This window comes from Diabrotica undecimpunctata, unplaced genomic scaffold (assembly GCF_040954645.1).
Source record: "Diabrotica undecimpunctata isolate CICGRU unplaced genomic scaffold, icDiaUnde3 ctg00001439.1, whole genome shotgun sequence".
NCBI classification, from domain to species: domain Eukaryota; kingdom Metazoa; phylum Arthropoda; class Insecta; order Coleoptera; family Chrysomelidae; genus Diabrotica; species Diabrotica undecimpunctata.
In genome coordinates this window covers 12,591-28,640 of record NW_027312303.1, presented here as the reverse complement: position 1 = coordinate 28,640, position 16,050 = coordinate 12,591, and the positions used below count along the sequence as shown (strand labels likewise).

Here is a 16,050-nt window from a genome sequence, read left to right as displayed (position 1 = left end):
ACTCATGAATTTCTTCTTGGCTTGGGTAGGATTTATTTACATTTTCTACAGTGGAATTAAGTTTCCTATAGAAAGCCTTCTCTGCTTGCTCAAATAGTATATTGTCACATTTCCGGTTGTTACTAATTTTGTATCTCCTCAGGCGACCTGAGTAAACACATAGTTTTTGTTTTAATGTGTCCAGGCATTGTTGAGGTGTGTTGTTTTCTGGATCATGTCGTGAGTGTCTTAGAGTGTTAAACAATATTTCTTCAGCTCTCTTGATGATCTTTCTACTTCTTACTCCTCTTATGTATTCTGTTATTTGTCCAATGTCCCTACGCAGTAATTCAATCTTCCTCAGCAGTCGTTTTTCCCAGGGTGCTATTCTGTTACCAGTCCTTCCGATGTTGTTACCCCGTGGTGTTTTGATCTTAATGCCCATAACATTAGCAATTGCTGTTGCTGCACAGTAAATCAGCATATGCAAATATTCTAATGTATGGGCTTCCACGATATAATTGGGTAGGACTTCAGTGTTTACAATTTGTAACAGCGCTCCTAGTTTCTTAGAAGAGTTTATTTTTGGTAGCGGTGGTCTGCTAAGTGGGTTTGTTCCACTAAACTCTTGTACGGCGCGTGCCATCTCGTTTACCAAATTATCGTGCAACTCGTTATTGTCCTGCTGTGTATTATTAGGTTGAGTTTCTTGTATGAGAAGCTCAGGAATCTGCTCATTAGGGATTTCATTAGGGACTTGGTCTGCAACTTGCTCTTGGTTATTTATCTCCCGTTCGATTTCGCTTCTGATGATGTCGCGTCTAGTCTCTGGGATAAGATTGTTTCTTAAAATTACCCGGTATTGGTCTGCTACTCTTTGTTCAGATACTTGGATTTCTGGGTACTCCCTGCAAAATTCGGCATACAGTTGTTGTCGATAGCCGATCGTTTCTTGACCGAGGTTTGTCACCTTATAATAAAAGCGCAAAATATTTTCGTTCATGGACAAAGTCCATTTCATGCGCTGCCTCGGCCGTCCCGCTTGAGTGAGCGCCGGCTGATGTTCCAGCGCAGCACCTTCAGCGAGTGGAGCTCTTGTTGTTGTTTGGCTCATTTGTGGTTCTTCTTGTTGTTGGGCTGTAGCTGATTGTATGACAGGGGCCCGCCTCCTCAACACCCTGCCACCGACGTCCCGCATGCTGTCACGTCCAGCGCCGGCTCCAGACGTGCCCTGGCGATCCCCAGGCAGCGGCCCTAAACATAAATTATTTGACTCCATTTTCATGGGTGTGCATTTTATACCTACTGCCAGGTGTCAGTTTTTGTTCCACGGCAGGTATCCCTGCTACCCTCTGGGTATCGGTTCTAAGAATACCCAGAGAGCATCCCCCATTCGCAGGGGGCCGCGCCTGATAGAAGAACTGACAAAAACTCCCACTCCCATCTTGATATTATTATTGTTATTATTATTATTATTATTATATAAACAGCTTTCACTCCCTCTAAGGGATAAATTCAATCATTTCAAATGCAAGCTGTACCTTACTGTTATATATTGTTATTATTGTTTGTTACTCAGTAGGATATACACATTTAGTTTATTAGGTACTATAACTTTTATATGAATATTTACTTAATTTATTTTTTATTAATTTTAATGACCTTGTTAAATAGAATGAGCCTTAGTGTAATTTTTTGTATATTAAGAAATAATATTTGTTTGCCAACCCTCCTGATGGCATATGCCAAGGAGAACAAATGTCGCTAAAAGAGAATATTGCATTGTATTTTTTTCTAATGAGACATAAAAATGCATTATTGATTGATTGATTGATTGTAGAGAGAGCGGGAGAAGAATCCAAGAAAAGGGAAAGGCGATTAAAACAAAATTTAATTTTATTTTTTCCAATCGTATTTTAAAGTTTGCTTTAAATTCATGCAGCACCAGACGATTTCTGTTTTTTTTTTTTTTTGGTTTTATTACTGAGGTTTTCGTTCAAGTAGGATTACTCAAGAATGTATTTTTATCTTTTACCATTGATTAAAAACTACAATACAGTGTATGCGTAGTTTTTAATCAACACTTTTACTAACATTAATAATATTTATTTTATTACTTTAATAATTACTTATATATAATACTTTATTAAAATTTTATTTCACTTAAAAGTTAAATGTTTGTATCATAAATTATGCCTTGTTCGCATCACCGTTTATATATTCAGGTGTGATAAAATTGTAGCTAATTCAAATTTTGTATAAAGATTAACTTACGTTGACAAAGTCTATTGTTGTTGCGATAGGAGAAATATACTAAATATGATTAATGTTCCCCAAGAGGTCGCTACTGTCGCATTAACTAGTTTTAAAATCTGTCCCGGACGTTTCTGGGCACATTAATATCATATACGCGATTAGCCGTGAATAGAAGCAACCTCTTTTAATACGACAAAATATAGTACATGAGCTGATTTATCAATTCTTGTTTAACATATATATTTTTTTGTATTTATATCAGCAATATTTAAATTTTTTTAAAACAAAAAAAAACTACAAAACCTGTAATTATTGCGTAAAAAGCTAGAATTAAAGATAGAAACCATAGTTAATAAAATTGGAGAGTAATTGGATACTTGGATACTTTTATAAGGTATGTTACCACATTTCTGAATATGGAGAAGTTCAGGGGGTCTGGAATTTTATTTACTCGGCGGATCACTCGGCGAGTATGTTGATATATCAATAGAGTGCCATTTACATACAACAGATTTTTTTTGAACACTCTACCGACTATGTAAACTACTCATAAACTATTTTTTGAGGTCATATTTAGAAGAAATAACGTAGCTGTAATGTTAAGCGTGAATTTTTCAGCTTTAATGGTAATAACAGCCGCTTGATTTCTTCAGTTTCTATTTTTTGCTCGTTACCAATATGAAAAACTATTTTCCATAGCTACAGCAGCTCCACTTCTGGCTGAATTTTGTGGATGTATGGCATTATGATAAAAATAAGAAAGGTAAATCATATTGTCTTTAAAATGTTAAAAATGTGGTTTAAATGCAAATAACTTGTATAAGGTAAATTAAAATTAACAAACTGAAAGAAAAGTAAACATCATTATTACCTAGAGATATCGATGTCAAGAATCAACCTAGGATTATAGAAAGTTTACAATATTTAAAGAATATGGTAGTAGACAAGATAGAATATTTTAAACAGGGACAATCTACACTGCTCCAAGAAATTAACGCACCACTTTAAAACTTACCATATAACAGGAAAATATTAACTAAAATGAAAAGCATTTTATTTCGTATTACTTTACTTTGTAAAAACAAACATATTTAGTGATGTTGTCGCTAACGATCTTCAATATTCATAAACTCACAATCTTAAAACAATTAACAACAAAATCTCTAATTCTAAAAATAGAAATTGTTCAATGTTTTTTGCTTAATAAGACGTATTTCCACCCCTGCTACGAATGACAGCTTGGCATCGACGATTCATACTTAAAATAAACGGTCTTAAAGTATTCTGATCCAGTTCATTCCAAATTTGGACAAGACGTTGTTCCAGTTCTTGCAGAGTGTTTGGTTGCAACGTGCGGTCGTGCATTATCGTGCATTAGAACAAAATGTTTGCCAATATAAGGTGAAAATGGCACAACGTGGTCTTGAAAAACGTCAACGATATATCGGTGAGCGTTGATGGTACCGTTATTCAACACCACCAAGTCTGTACGACTTGTTAAAGAAACGCCACCCCAGACCATAACCGATCCTCCACCGAATAACGTCGTTCCTCGCATATTACACTGTGCATACCGTTTGTTCTGACGTCGGCGGTACACGCGGAATACGCCTATCATAATTGTAAAGACAGAATCTGCTCTTACCTGTAAACATAACTCTATTTCAATCAACCTCCAACCAATGGATATGATTCCGTGCAAATTCTAAACGCGCTCTGCGATGAGCTACGGTCAAGGCTGGCCCTCTAGCAGGTATACGATTTACCAAATTACCTTCATTGAGACGATGGCAAATAGTTTCACAGCTGATTCGAACATTCTGAACATCTTCAAGTTGCGATTGTAAGCTTCTGGTAGTTACAAATCGTTGTCTTAGGGTGTGAAATCGTAAAAAACGGTCTTGAACGGACGTTGTTACACGATGTCGACCTACTCCTGGACGCCTAGAGTGACTACCGATCTCTCTGTACCGTTCCATCATTCGTGAGACCGATGTATGGTGTACGCCGAACCGTTCCCCTAAATGTCTGTAACTCCAACCTTCTTTGAGCAAAACCACTATTTGAGCCCACTCTTCATTAGTCAAATTTCTTGATTCGCGTTGCATTTTGATTAAAACAATAGCAAAATGTTACCACAAAACAACAATAGTTCACACAACGACTGAAAAATGACACTAACCTCTTATCGACATTAACAAATTTACAGCACCTTAGTTTTGTGTTCCTTAGAAACCGGTTGAAACAAAAAAAAAATACAAGTAACCTGATTAAAACATTCCAAATACATGGTATATTCCATACAAAAATGAATACAATTAAATTTAAAACACCAATGAATCGCTTTTTTTGTTTTGTAAATGGTATGTTAATTTCTTGGAGTACTGTAGTTAAAACAAATAATAAAAATGACTCAAAAATACTTAAATATTGCATACAAAAGTTGCATACAAAATAAACACAGGGATATCAACAAAAATTATTAATATATTAGTAATGTACTTGACTTTGCCTTTTCTTATATTACATATCTTTCCTATACCGTTAAACGGAGTTAAGTCGTGTACTCTCACATACGCTACCTGTAGGAAAATTAAGGCTTTCGAAATGTGGCTTTATTGTCGAAACCTGAAGATATCTTATACCTACCACGTTACTAATCAGAACGTTTTATTAGGAGTACAAAAAGAAAAAGAGAGCTGTTAACCACAAGAAAGCCGCCAAAATCGAATACTTCGGTCACATAATGAGGAACAGCAAAAGTTGCAATTAATGTTGCAATTAATTTTACGGCAAAAAGTAGAAGGAAAACGAGGACGCGGAAGGCAAAGGATTTCCTAGCTAAAAATCTACGCCCGTGCTTCAAAACAATAACCACAAATCTTTTCAGAGCAACAGTGTACAAAATACAGATTGCCATGATGAACGTCAACATCCGAAACGGATTAGCACTATAAGAAAAAGATGACCTTTCCATTAATAAATACATATTACTTCTTTTATTACTTATCTTTTGTGCCTGATTTGGGCATTATTGAATATAGGCCTTTACTTGGTAAGGAAGTTTTCTTGGCCATAATTTTCCATGTTGGCCAAATGGATTAGAAAAATTTCGAGAATTAGATTTCTGTGATTCCTCTGACATAGTATATACCTATAGCGGCATTTTGTAAGACTTTGGTCTCTTCGTTCAGATCAAGTTAACATTTATGTTCCCTATCCATGCAATGGCACAGCAGTTCAAGTCGAACTTTGGCCTCCTTTAGTAAGCTTCTTTAAAGATCTCGATCTACTGCTGTTCTTTTTTATCAACCTGTTCATGGGATGGTTTTGGCAACCTCATCTACTTTCTTCGTTCCTACTTCCTTTCTTTTATCTATTTTTGGTCTTTCAATAGGTATTTTTCCTTGCATTCTTGCGTTTAGTAATTTTCTGGCCCAGGTCATGTTCTATTAGCTTCATCGTAACGTCTAATAGCCATTCATTTATTTGTTTCCAGTTTGTAATATCTCATAATAGCCTTTTTTGTCAATGTACGTAAATCTCCTGCTGCTCTTCTGTCTGTTCCTACTTGGGTCTCTACGATAGAAATGAATAAAATCTTTAAACTCATCTCTCCCTTTCCCATTCTTTTTTGGTTCTGTTGTGACTATTACATGTAATTTGAATCTCTTTATTTTCTTTAACATATCGTCTAATTTAGTCCGAATATATTTCACATTCCAAACTCATTAAGCTTTTTCGTAAGCAGCGTCTTTTTTCATAGGGGTTGTCCGGCGTTTTCTTTTAAGGATTTTTTGTGATTAAATTTTTTTCCGTGTGATAGAAAGCATGATGAACCAAGAAGATTTCTGTAGGGGCCTTTTACCCTTAATCAAGTGGCTCCAGTTTTTTGTACGCTGGAAACTCGCCCCGATTTTGTTTAAATTTATATTTTTAATTAATACTATAAAGAACAAAGCAAATCTAAGAGACTCTGGATCTAAATGGGTATATCAGAATAATAGAATAATGGAAATTGCTATAGCTACGGCAAATACTCAAAAATAATTATTATTAATAACAATGCATGAATATCATCCAAAGATTCCAGTCTAAAATACTTACATCGACAGTAGATGCACCACGATAAGTACGCAACCAGACACTTAATTATAACTTAAAGATTCCTTTTATCCAAGACGACATCCAAAGAGCTACGAAGTGGCAAAAATCAAAGCATATTAAACTATGAAAATTAATTAGTAAGAGAACTATGCAACAATGGTCTAGCCACATGAACACTACACAAAACCTGGTCCTAAGATCTGCTTCAAGAATAACCCAAGTAGAATAAGGTAAAACATCATTGGATGTCTTCGCTCCACGCCTAAAAACACATGTAACTCATTTACATATAATGACGTAGATTTTAAATAAACAGCAAAAAAAACAAAATTAAAAACAATAATGATATAATAATAGTTAATAACAAAAGACTTACTTACTTAATTACTAGCCAACGCCCACCCTTGGCATGTTAGCCATTTGGTGGCGCGCTGACCAGTATAGACGAGCCGTTTCTCGTAGGCGATCTTCATCCTCCTCGGGTGGGTCTGTTTTCAGGGCTGGGCACTCTGGAAGGTGAGCAGCATCCATCTGGGGCTGATCACATAGTGGACAGTTGTCATAATACTACTACTACTAAGGATTTCCACAGTTTTCACTGTCTTCCTTCACTCAACCGTTTTCTCCAATTTTCCCTGTCATTCCAGTCTCCATCTCGCAGGGTTCTTTTCTCCATAGCCTCGTCGATTTCATCTCTGAATGACCTTATATAATATAATATAATAATAACAAATTGTTAATAATAAAAGAGGAGAAAACGTAAGCATTAGAAAATATCTATGTAAGTACAAAAACGAAATAAAAATAATAACATAAGTCGCACTTGCAAATTCCTGTATGAGTTTATTTCATATCTTAATAAATTAGTATTTCCTAAATTAGTTATTAGTCAACCATATATTTTATATATCATTTGCCTTTGGAATGTTTTATTTAATTCCTGTCACCTAACTTAAAATATAAAGAGCTGGCCCATATACTATTATTAGCATTTTTAAAGCAGCAGACACAAAAGCTCGCTGGAAAGGATCCGAACTAATTTCTTTCTGACTGCAACTGACAGAAGGTTCGATAGACACGCCCAGTTGTAAAAATATTATATTAATGTGTTAATAATGGTCTTAAGGGAATAATAGTGTGTGATTTTGGGAGGAGGATAAGATAACAAGATGATTGATGTTTTTAGTATTTTTTTTATTTTCATAAAGGGTTGGATATTAACCCATAATGCTGGGTTAGATGTCTTGATATAGATATAATTAAATTATATTTACGGTAATTTATAAAAATAATATCGAAAATTTTCAGATGATGTAAAATCCAAAGATCTGCAATTTATATGCTACAGGAATGATTTAAATTATGATATTACCTCCTTAAATAACATGTCTATGGAAGCAGCGTTAAAAAAGAAATTGCACAAGCACTGTCGTGTTTTAAAAATGCCTTTATATATATAATGGCTATACACCCCAGCGTGGGGTTAAACCGCAAATACTTTCTAGATCCTATTTCTTGAGTGGATCAGTCTCTTTTGTTTATGTTATCTTCTTGACAATATCTCTTCATTTTTTCCTGTCTCTAGTTTTTCCTCTCCATTCTATGATTCCTGCCCTTTGGAGGTATCCTTCAACTTCTGACAGCAACTTTGATCTTGGTCTTCCCCTTCTCTTTCTTCCTCCTGGATTCCATTCTATCATTGCGTATGTCACTGCCTCATCTCCTGCTCGCCAAATGTGACCTAACCATCTAACTCTGCATTGTTTTATTTTAGTTACGATGTCTTCCTTAAGTTCTTCCTTAATCTCTGCATATGTTCTGCTTCTATATTCATTTTGCTCTGTTCTGATTGGTCCTAGTATGGTTCTTATAATCTTTCTCTCTGCTATTCTTAAGTCTTCTTCATCTTTTTTTAACCATCGTCATTGTTTCCCCTGCATATAATAATATTGGCCTAATTATTGTGTTATAAATGTTTATCTTAGTTTTCTTAGTCAGTGTTTTGCTTTTAAGTAATCTTTTGTTTGCAAAATAAGATTTATTCGCTGCTAATATTTTTTCTTTTATTTCGGATTTCCTTTCTCCGGATTTGCTTATTGTAACTCCTAGGTATTTGAAGTATTCTACTTTTTCAAACTCAGAACTTCCTATTTTAATTTTTTCTTTCATTGGTTTTTTCCCTAATCTTAATATTTTTGTCTTTTCTTGATTTAATCTTAGCTCCATTACCTCCCCTTTCTTTCTTATTTCTTCTAGCATTTCTTATTATTTTTCTGTTCTTTAGAGATTTCCTTTATTTATATTTCCTAGTATATATTCTAATGCTAGATTAAATAGCGTTGTTGATAAGACATCTCCTTGTTTCATCCCTTTATTTATACTGAATTCCTCTGTCTCTTCTTTTTTTGTGTCTTTATGCTAATTTTTGTAGTTCTCATTGTCATTTCTATTAGTTTTCTATAGAGTTTATGTGGAATTTTTAATTTTTTAAGTGCTATCATTAATTCGTTCCTTTTAATTGAATCAAATGCCTGTTTGAAGTCTATGAATAACATTTCCAATTCTAATTTATACTCGTTTGCTTTTTCCATTATTTGTTTTATTGTTTGTATTGCATCTATTGTAGATCTTCCTTCTGTGAATCCACATTGGTACTGTCCTACTGGCTTCTTTGTGATCTTTGATAACCTCTTTTTTATTATTAATGTCAATATTTTATATGTTGTATTTAGTAACGTTATTCCTCTATAATTTTCACAGATTTGTTGGTCTCTCTTTTTATGTATTGTTGTGATCTGCGCTACCTCCCAGTCCCCTGACATTTTCTCTTCTTTCCATATACTTTTCAATAGTGCCAGTATTTTTCCTCTTAGTTCCCTTCCTCTGTATTTTATTAGTTCCATATTAATTCCATCTTTACTAGGGACTTTTCCATTTTTGCTTCTCTGTATTACTTCATTCAATTCCTCTAATGTTTGTTCTTTTAAAATTTCGATGTCTACTTCATCTACTTTGTCTGCTTCTTCTTCGTGCACCGTTTCCTCCTCGTTATGCATTTCTGTTTCTGTTGTTTCCTTCGTCAGGAGCTCTCTGTAGTAATCCCTCCATACTTGCTTGTATTCTTGATCCTCTATTATCACTATTCCCTCTCTATTTTTTATTCCGTTTGTTTTGCCTTTGTATTTTTTGTTTTGTTCTTTAGTCTTTTTGTAAAAACTTTTCGTATTACTGTTTGTTCTTTCCTGCTCTATTTCCTGCATTTTTTGGTCTACCCATCTTCTTTTATTTTGCCTTATCACTTTCTTAGCATTCCTTCTTAATTTTTCATATTCTTCTCCGCCTTCCTCTTTATCTGTTCTTAGCCAGTTATTTCCGGCTTGCACTTTTTTCCTGTTATTTCTCTACATTCTTGGTTATACCATCCGTTTTTTGTTTTAGCCTGACTTTTACCTATCTGCATATTTGCACCTTCTTCTATTGATTTTTTGATCGTCTCCCTTTCTGTGTTTATATCTTCTGCTTTATATTTCTCTTTTATTTGAACTGTTACTACCTCTTCATATTTTTTTCTTCCTTCTTCATTACTCATTTTATTGACGTTCCATTTTTGATGTTGGTTTTTCTGTTTTGTTTCAATTTTAACTTTTTGTCTTATAGTGGCTGTGACCATGTAGTGGTCTAAATCTGCACACGCACCTCTGAACGTTCTTACATCTTTTATTAAAGATTGTTTTTATTTATTAATCATTATGTGATCAATTTGACTATACGTTTTCTGATCTGGTGACCTCCATGTTACCTTATGTATTTTAGGGTGTTCTAATTTTGTTGAGCTTATTAACCAATTTGTTCTTTTTGCTAGGTTACATAGTCTTTGCCCATTGTCATTCGTGTTTTCGTGTATTGTATGCTTTTCTGCAATTTGTTGTAAGAAGTGCTCTTTTTCAATCTGGGCATTGAGGTCTCCTAGTACAAATATGACAAATATCTTTTTTGAGTATTTTTTCTATCTTTTCTTCGACCCTATCATAAAAGATTTCTTTTTCGTCTGCATTGCTTGTTTCTATGGGGGCGTATAAATTTAAGACTGATATATTAAATGGTTTGTTGTCGACTCTAACATAGGCCATCATTTCGCATATTGGCTTGAAATTTAAAATTTTCTCTCTTAGGTACCTTAGTATCATGAATCCCACTCCTTTTTGCCCTTGCTTCTTTCCTCCTGAATATAACATTGTAAAGTCTTGTTTATCAATCTGTCCCTGTCCCTCCCAGCGTAATTCTTGCAGAGCTGCAATATCTATTTTATACTTTTTGAGTTCTTTTCCTATTTCTAGCATTTTTCCTGGAGCTAGCATAGTTCTTATGTTCCATGTGCTTATTTTCAACTCTTTATTTTTTTTTGTTCTGCTGTCTTCGTCTTTTATTTTTGTTTTCTTGTCTATCTTTCTTTATTTCACTTTTGTTGTACCCGAGTTTATCTGCAGTCATTTCTTGTTTCTTTGCCTCGTCCGTCAAGGAATAATGCATCCTCTCATCCCTTGCTAGTTTTTTGAACCCCCTCCATGAGAGTCCTCCAGCTAATTGGTGTTTCTATTCCATCTCCTTTTTAGACCATCTATTATGTTTGTTGGCTTTAATTTGGACACGTTTACCTTTCTTTATTTCATCTTTTGCTATTCTTCGTATTTTCTTCTGTATTTGTAATTCCTCTGTCCTTAGATCATTGTTTATATATATTTTTACTTTTTTCACTTCTTTAAGTTTACTTTTGTTTTCCATAATTTTTGTTTTTTCTTCTTTGTTTGGCAGTCTGACTAAACATGTTTTATGTCCTAGTTTCACTGCTTCTTCTATATTTACGGTAATATTTAGCTCTTTTGTCATCAAATTTTCTATTACTTCTTTTAGCGTTCTTCTATCTCCAGTTTCTATTGTCATTCCCTGTATTATCACATTATTTTCTTTTCTTATTCTATCTAGCCTTTCAAGGAGTCCTTTTGTATCATTCAGATCCTTTTTGATTTGTTCATTTTCTATCCAGATTTCACTATTCTCTTGTTTTAGTTCTGCTAGTTCAGTTTTGAGTTCACTCATTTCTTCTCTGTATTGTTTTTGTTCCGGTTTTACTTCTTTTATATCAGTTTTTAATTCTTGTAACTCTATTGTTAAATTTTTTATCATATTTAGTATTTAATCTATTTTGCTTTCATCTCTGTGACTTTTAACTGGGCTTCTTTGTACTTTTTTACTGGAACCAAATAACTTCTTCTTCTTCTCTTCTTCTCTATTTCTTTTCCGATCGTCATCGGATGTATTATCAGCTAAATCCATATTTCTACTGCTACTACTACTGGAGAAATTGGGGAAGTACGAGCGAAGTGGACAGGTCACAATCGAAGGAGAATAAGGTGAAGTCAGCCATTTTGAAGGCAAAAGGTTAGTTTTGTTATTAGTTAACAGAGACTATCAACTTCGACCACCTATTTAGATTAGAGTTAAGTATTTGTTTTTAATTGTTTGTTTTTCTTGATTGAAAATTAAAGTAAATACTAAATATAAAATTTTTGAGTCACTAATAAAAAAGTAAATGAAAGAATAAAATAAGAGGTCTTTGATTTGGAGGACAATTTTGGGTGTATAATTTGATTGATACTTGATTTTTCATTATTCTGATAATCATGTATGGTATATTTTTTATTTGATATTCTAAAATTATAATACTTGACTTATTTTGAAAATATTAACACTTGCTTTATAATTTCATAGTTTTTTTTGTAAATTTATTTTCCTATTGTCTACTTTTTCCTCAAGGGCAACTATAAAAAATACATTAAAGACACGATTTTGTTAAATGGTAATAAAATATATTTGTATTGTAAAGGTAAACTCAAGTAGAGATAAGATCTAATAAATTGTAAAAACATGCATTGGAGCAAATCATAATAATATAAAAATGAGTAATGGTTTGTCTAAACTATGATAAAGCAGATAGATATCGATATGATAGCAATAGTCGGTTTTTAATAAACAATTATGTCAAAGGCACAGGTATAGGAATTCTTTGAATACAAAATAGAAATCTTTTGTACACTGAATTTTGAAAGTAAGAAGAAAGCTTTTAGTAAAAGATGAGGGTAGATAATAATCTTGATGTTTAGTTATATTTTTATATGTCTCGATATTGTATATCGAGGCTTTTAAACAAAACGAAAGGAATTATTCATGAAATTGGAAATACTAAATGATATAAGGTTATGACGACAGCGAGTTTGGATACTGAGAAAGTATTGAATGTGATTGGTTGGAATTTAAGGTGTGGAGTGTATGATGCTAGAATATGATTGGTAGAAGCGGAAGGTAGGGGGAAACGACGCCAAGCCGATTTTGCGATGCCGAAGGAGATTTTACTGTGTTCTGAAGTTCTGAAGAAGCTGATTGTTTTGTTGCTCTATAGCCTGCAGTAAAAGTGAGCAGAGTTGCTTGTAAATAAAAATTGTGCATAGTATTTGAGGTGTCAGTGGAACAAGTCAAAGGAGTGGTAGCAGTTCAAAGCGGAATTTACATCCTGTATAATCGGTGACGTAAAAATCCTTTCGATTAGTAAGAAAGTGTGTTCCTGTGGGATAAGTGTTTATCCAGGAGGTGTTTTGGAGAAACTGTAGCGGCGTTAGTGTGTGTGAGAGACTTTCACCATCTGAGGAGAACAGCGGTGTGTGAAGCATCCAAGAATACAAGCAGCAGATGTCCACGAACTCCAAAGGGGCTAAAATTTTAGCCTTATATTTTGAAATCGATTTTGTCATCATTTTGTCAAATATATGCACATTTATACTGCCTTTAGACTTAGCACGGCTATATACAATTATCACGTACTGAAAAAATCGAAAAAATTTATGCGACTGTTACAATAAAAATATATAGTTGAAAATCTATATTTTTGACATTACACCTTTAAGAACAAATAAAAAATTATTAAAATTAAAGATCTTAAGCTTATGTCTATAAATCTACTATCTCTAATACCAAAACAAAGATTTTATCCATTTGTGAAAATCAATTCCTTAAAAGGGAAATAAAAGTTCCAAGCTAGGGGATATAACCACAATATCCCGCTTTTCCCCAAATTGTGTTACGTAAATAAGGTGTTAAGGTTCTAAAACTTTACTAAACTTAATCGACACTTTGTTGTTTTAACGATATTACCAACTGTTACCGACACTCAAGGAGCTGCTAACTTCTCAGATGATAACATCTCTTATTGTTAAATTAAAATAAAGGAATTGTTAGGCACAAATGCTTGCAATGTGAATATAAAGTAATTACGTAAATTAAATAGTAGTCAAACAAATTAAAAAAAGATCTGTAAATATAAAAGTAAATAAACAACTTCAATATTTTCGTTCAATTTGTTTTTCATACGTCTTTTTTGTATTTAAAGTAATATGTATGATTATTTAATAACATATCTTTTACATTATTAAATTATAGAATTAACTTGTGTCAAAAAATAAAATAGACGAATCTGCAATTTTTTGCAATTTTCGAAAATTCCACTAAACTTCTAAAACTCATACGAACAAGCTGAATTTGCCGAGAGTATTAATTTTGGGACCTTCAAAAAGACGCAAAAAAGTTTACCTTCGGGCTTCTCCCTAAAGGCCCACTCGTACGGGGGTAAAAACACAAAAAAATCGATTTACCAAGAATCAGTACGCCGTAGAAAAAAAATATTTCAAATAAAAAATGTAGCTGAGATAATTTTAAACAAGGATATTTATAAGCACTTTTTGTGTAAAATGAAACGTCCTCTTAGAAACAATGCTTGAAGCGACCGTCGATGGTATTACGCGTGCAAAATCAATGTTCAATAAAATTTGTATCTGCTCGACGGTAAAAATTCGATATCTTTTAATTCAAGTGTCCTATCGACAAATATCAAAATACCTTTTAAAGGTAAATAGTTGAACTTTCGTATGGAAGTTTCGTATTTTGCCGCAAATAAACTCATATTTTATAAAGGTGTTAAATAAATAAACGTGGTGCGATTTTTGCCATTTTTTATGATTCTTATAAGATGAATACAATCTAGGCCTTTCATTGACTGATCACTATAAAGTTGCGATAACTAGAGCCTAACCTTTAAAAACACGCATTAAAAACAATGAAGAGTGGGAAAAGCCCTGGACCTGATATGCTTCCCATAGAAATCCTAAAAATTCTAGATGAGAAGCACATTGATGTTTTAGTGACACTCTTGAACCAAATTTATAGTTCAGGCGTATTACCCAAAGAGTGGTTAACATCTATTTTTATTTGTCTCCCTAAAAAGAAAACGCAAGAGAATGCAGCGATTACTGCACCATTAGCTTAATGTCTCATACGCTAAAATTACTACTTAAAGTCATCCATAACCGAATATATCACAAACTGGACATAGACGTTAATAATACACAATTTGGTTTTCGCAAAGGCCTAGGAACACGTGAAGCTCTTTTTTCACTTAATATACTAATACAAAGATGCCTGGACGTCAATCAAGATATATACGCATGTTTTATTTACTATAATAAAGCATTCGATAAAGTACGACATAAACATTTAATGAATGTCCTGAAATCAAAGAAGATTGACTACAACGACCTCAGGATCATATCAAATTTATACTATAAACAGCGAGCAGAAGTACGTGTTAACGAACAGCTGTCAGAAGAAATTGAAATTAGATGTGGAGTAAGACAGTAATGCGTATTGTCGCCAATTCTTTTCAATGCCTACTCCGAAGAGGTCCTGAAAAAAGCTCTTGAGGGTAAAACAGCTGGAATAAAGGTAAATGGAGTTCCCATTAACAACATTAGATATGCGGACGACACTGTGATCTTAGCCGAAAACATTGAAGATCTTTAGAGACTGGTGACTTTAGAGTATGGTCTAACAATAAATGTCAAGAAGACGAAATTTATGAGATATCGAAAACTCAAAGAAATAACGAGAATCTTCTAATAAACGAAACCAACGTCGAACAAGTGGACAAATATGCATACCTGGGAACAATGACTAACTTCACAAATGATTACAATCAGGAGATAAAAATAAGAATAGAAAAGGCTAGAGCAAATTTCAACAAAATGAGAAGAGTTCTATGTACCAGGGATTTAAAACTGGAACTAAGAGTTAGGTTGGCGAGGTGCTATGTTTTTTCGACTTTATTTTATGGAATGGAATCTTGGACCTTGAATGCGACATCAATGAAAAAACTGGAATCATTTGAGCTGTGGGTGTACAGAAGAATTCTGAAAATATCATGGACAGAACACGTCACAAACAAAGAGGTTCTGGGAAGGATGAACAGAGAAATGGAAATTTTAAATTCAATAAAAACAAGAAAATTAGAATATCAAGGAAAGAGAAGCATAGGGAGGCGTAGAATGTCATGGCTGCGCAACCTGAGAGAGTGGTACGGATGTACATCAAATGAACTTTTCAGAGCAGCCATCTCAAAAGTCCGAATAGCTATGATGATTGCCGACCTCCGCCGCGGAGATGGCACTTGAAGAAGAAGAACTTGTAAAACCTATAGTATAAAATTTAGTATGACTGGTCAATGAAAGTGATCAATCTTATTGATTTTACGAGAGTCGTAAAAATTACAGAAATCGCGCCCATTTCTTTATTTAACACATTTATAACAACTAAGTTAATTCCCGG

The 16,050-nt window shown here is 33.6% G+C and overlaps 1 protein-coding gene across 1 annotated transcript; it reads right to left on the bottom strand.

The window, feature by feature from the left end:
- Window positions 1-3,899: 3,899 nt before the first annotated feature.
- Window positions 3,900-4,343, bottom strand: LOC140431595 (uncharacterized). The gene has a single exon (XM_072519487.1). The coding sequence runs from the start codon at window positions 4,341-4,343 to the stop codon at window positions 3,900-3,902; it is 444 nt and encodes a 147-aa protein (XP_072375588.1).
- Window positions 4,344-16,050: the final 11,707 nt, after the last annotated feature.

Bases quoted from the DNA above. Each gene is read 5' to 3' on its own strand.
- LOC140431595 (XM_072519487.1), bottom strand. From the start codon at position 4,343: ATGCAACGCGAATCAAGAAATTTGACTAATGAAGAGTGGGCTCAAATA.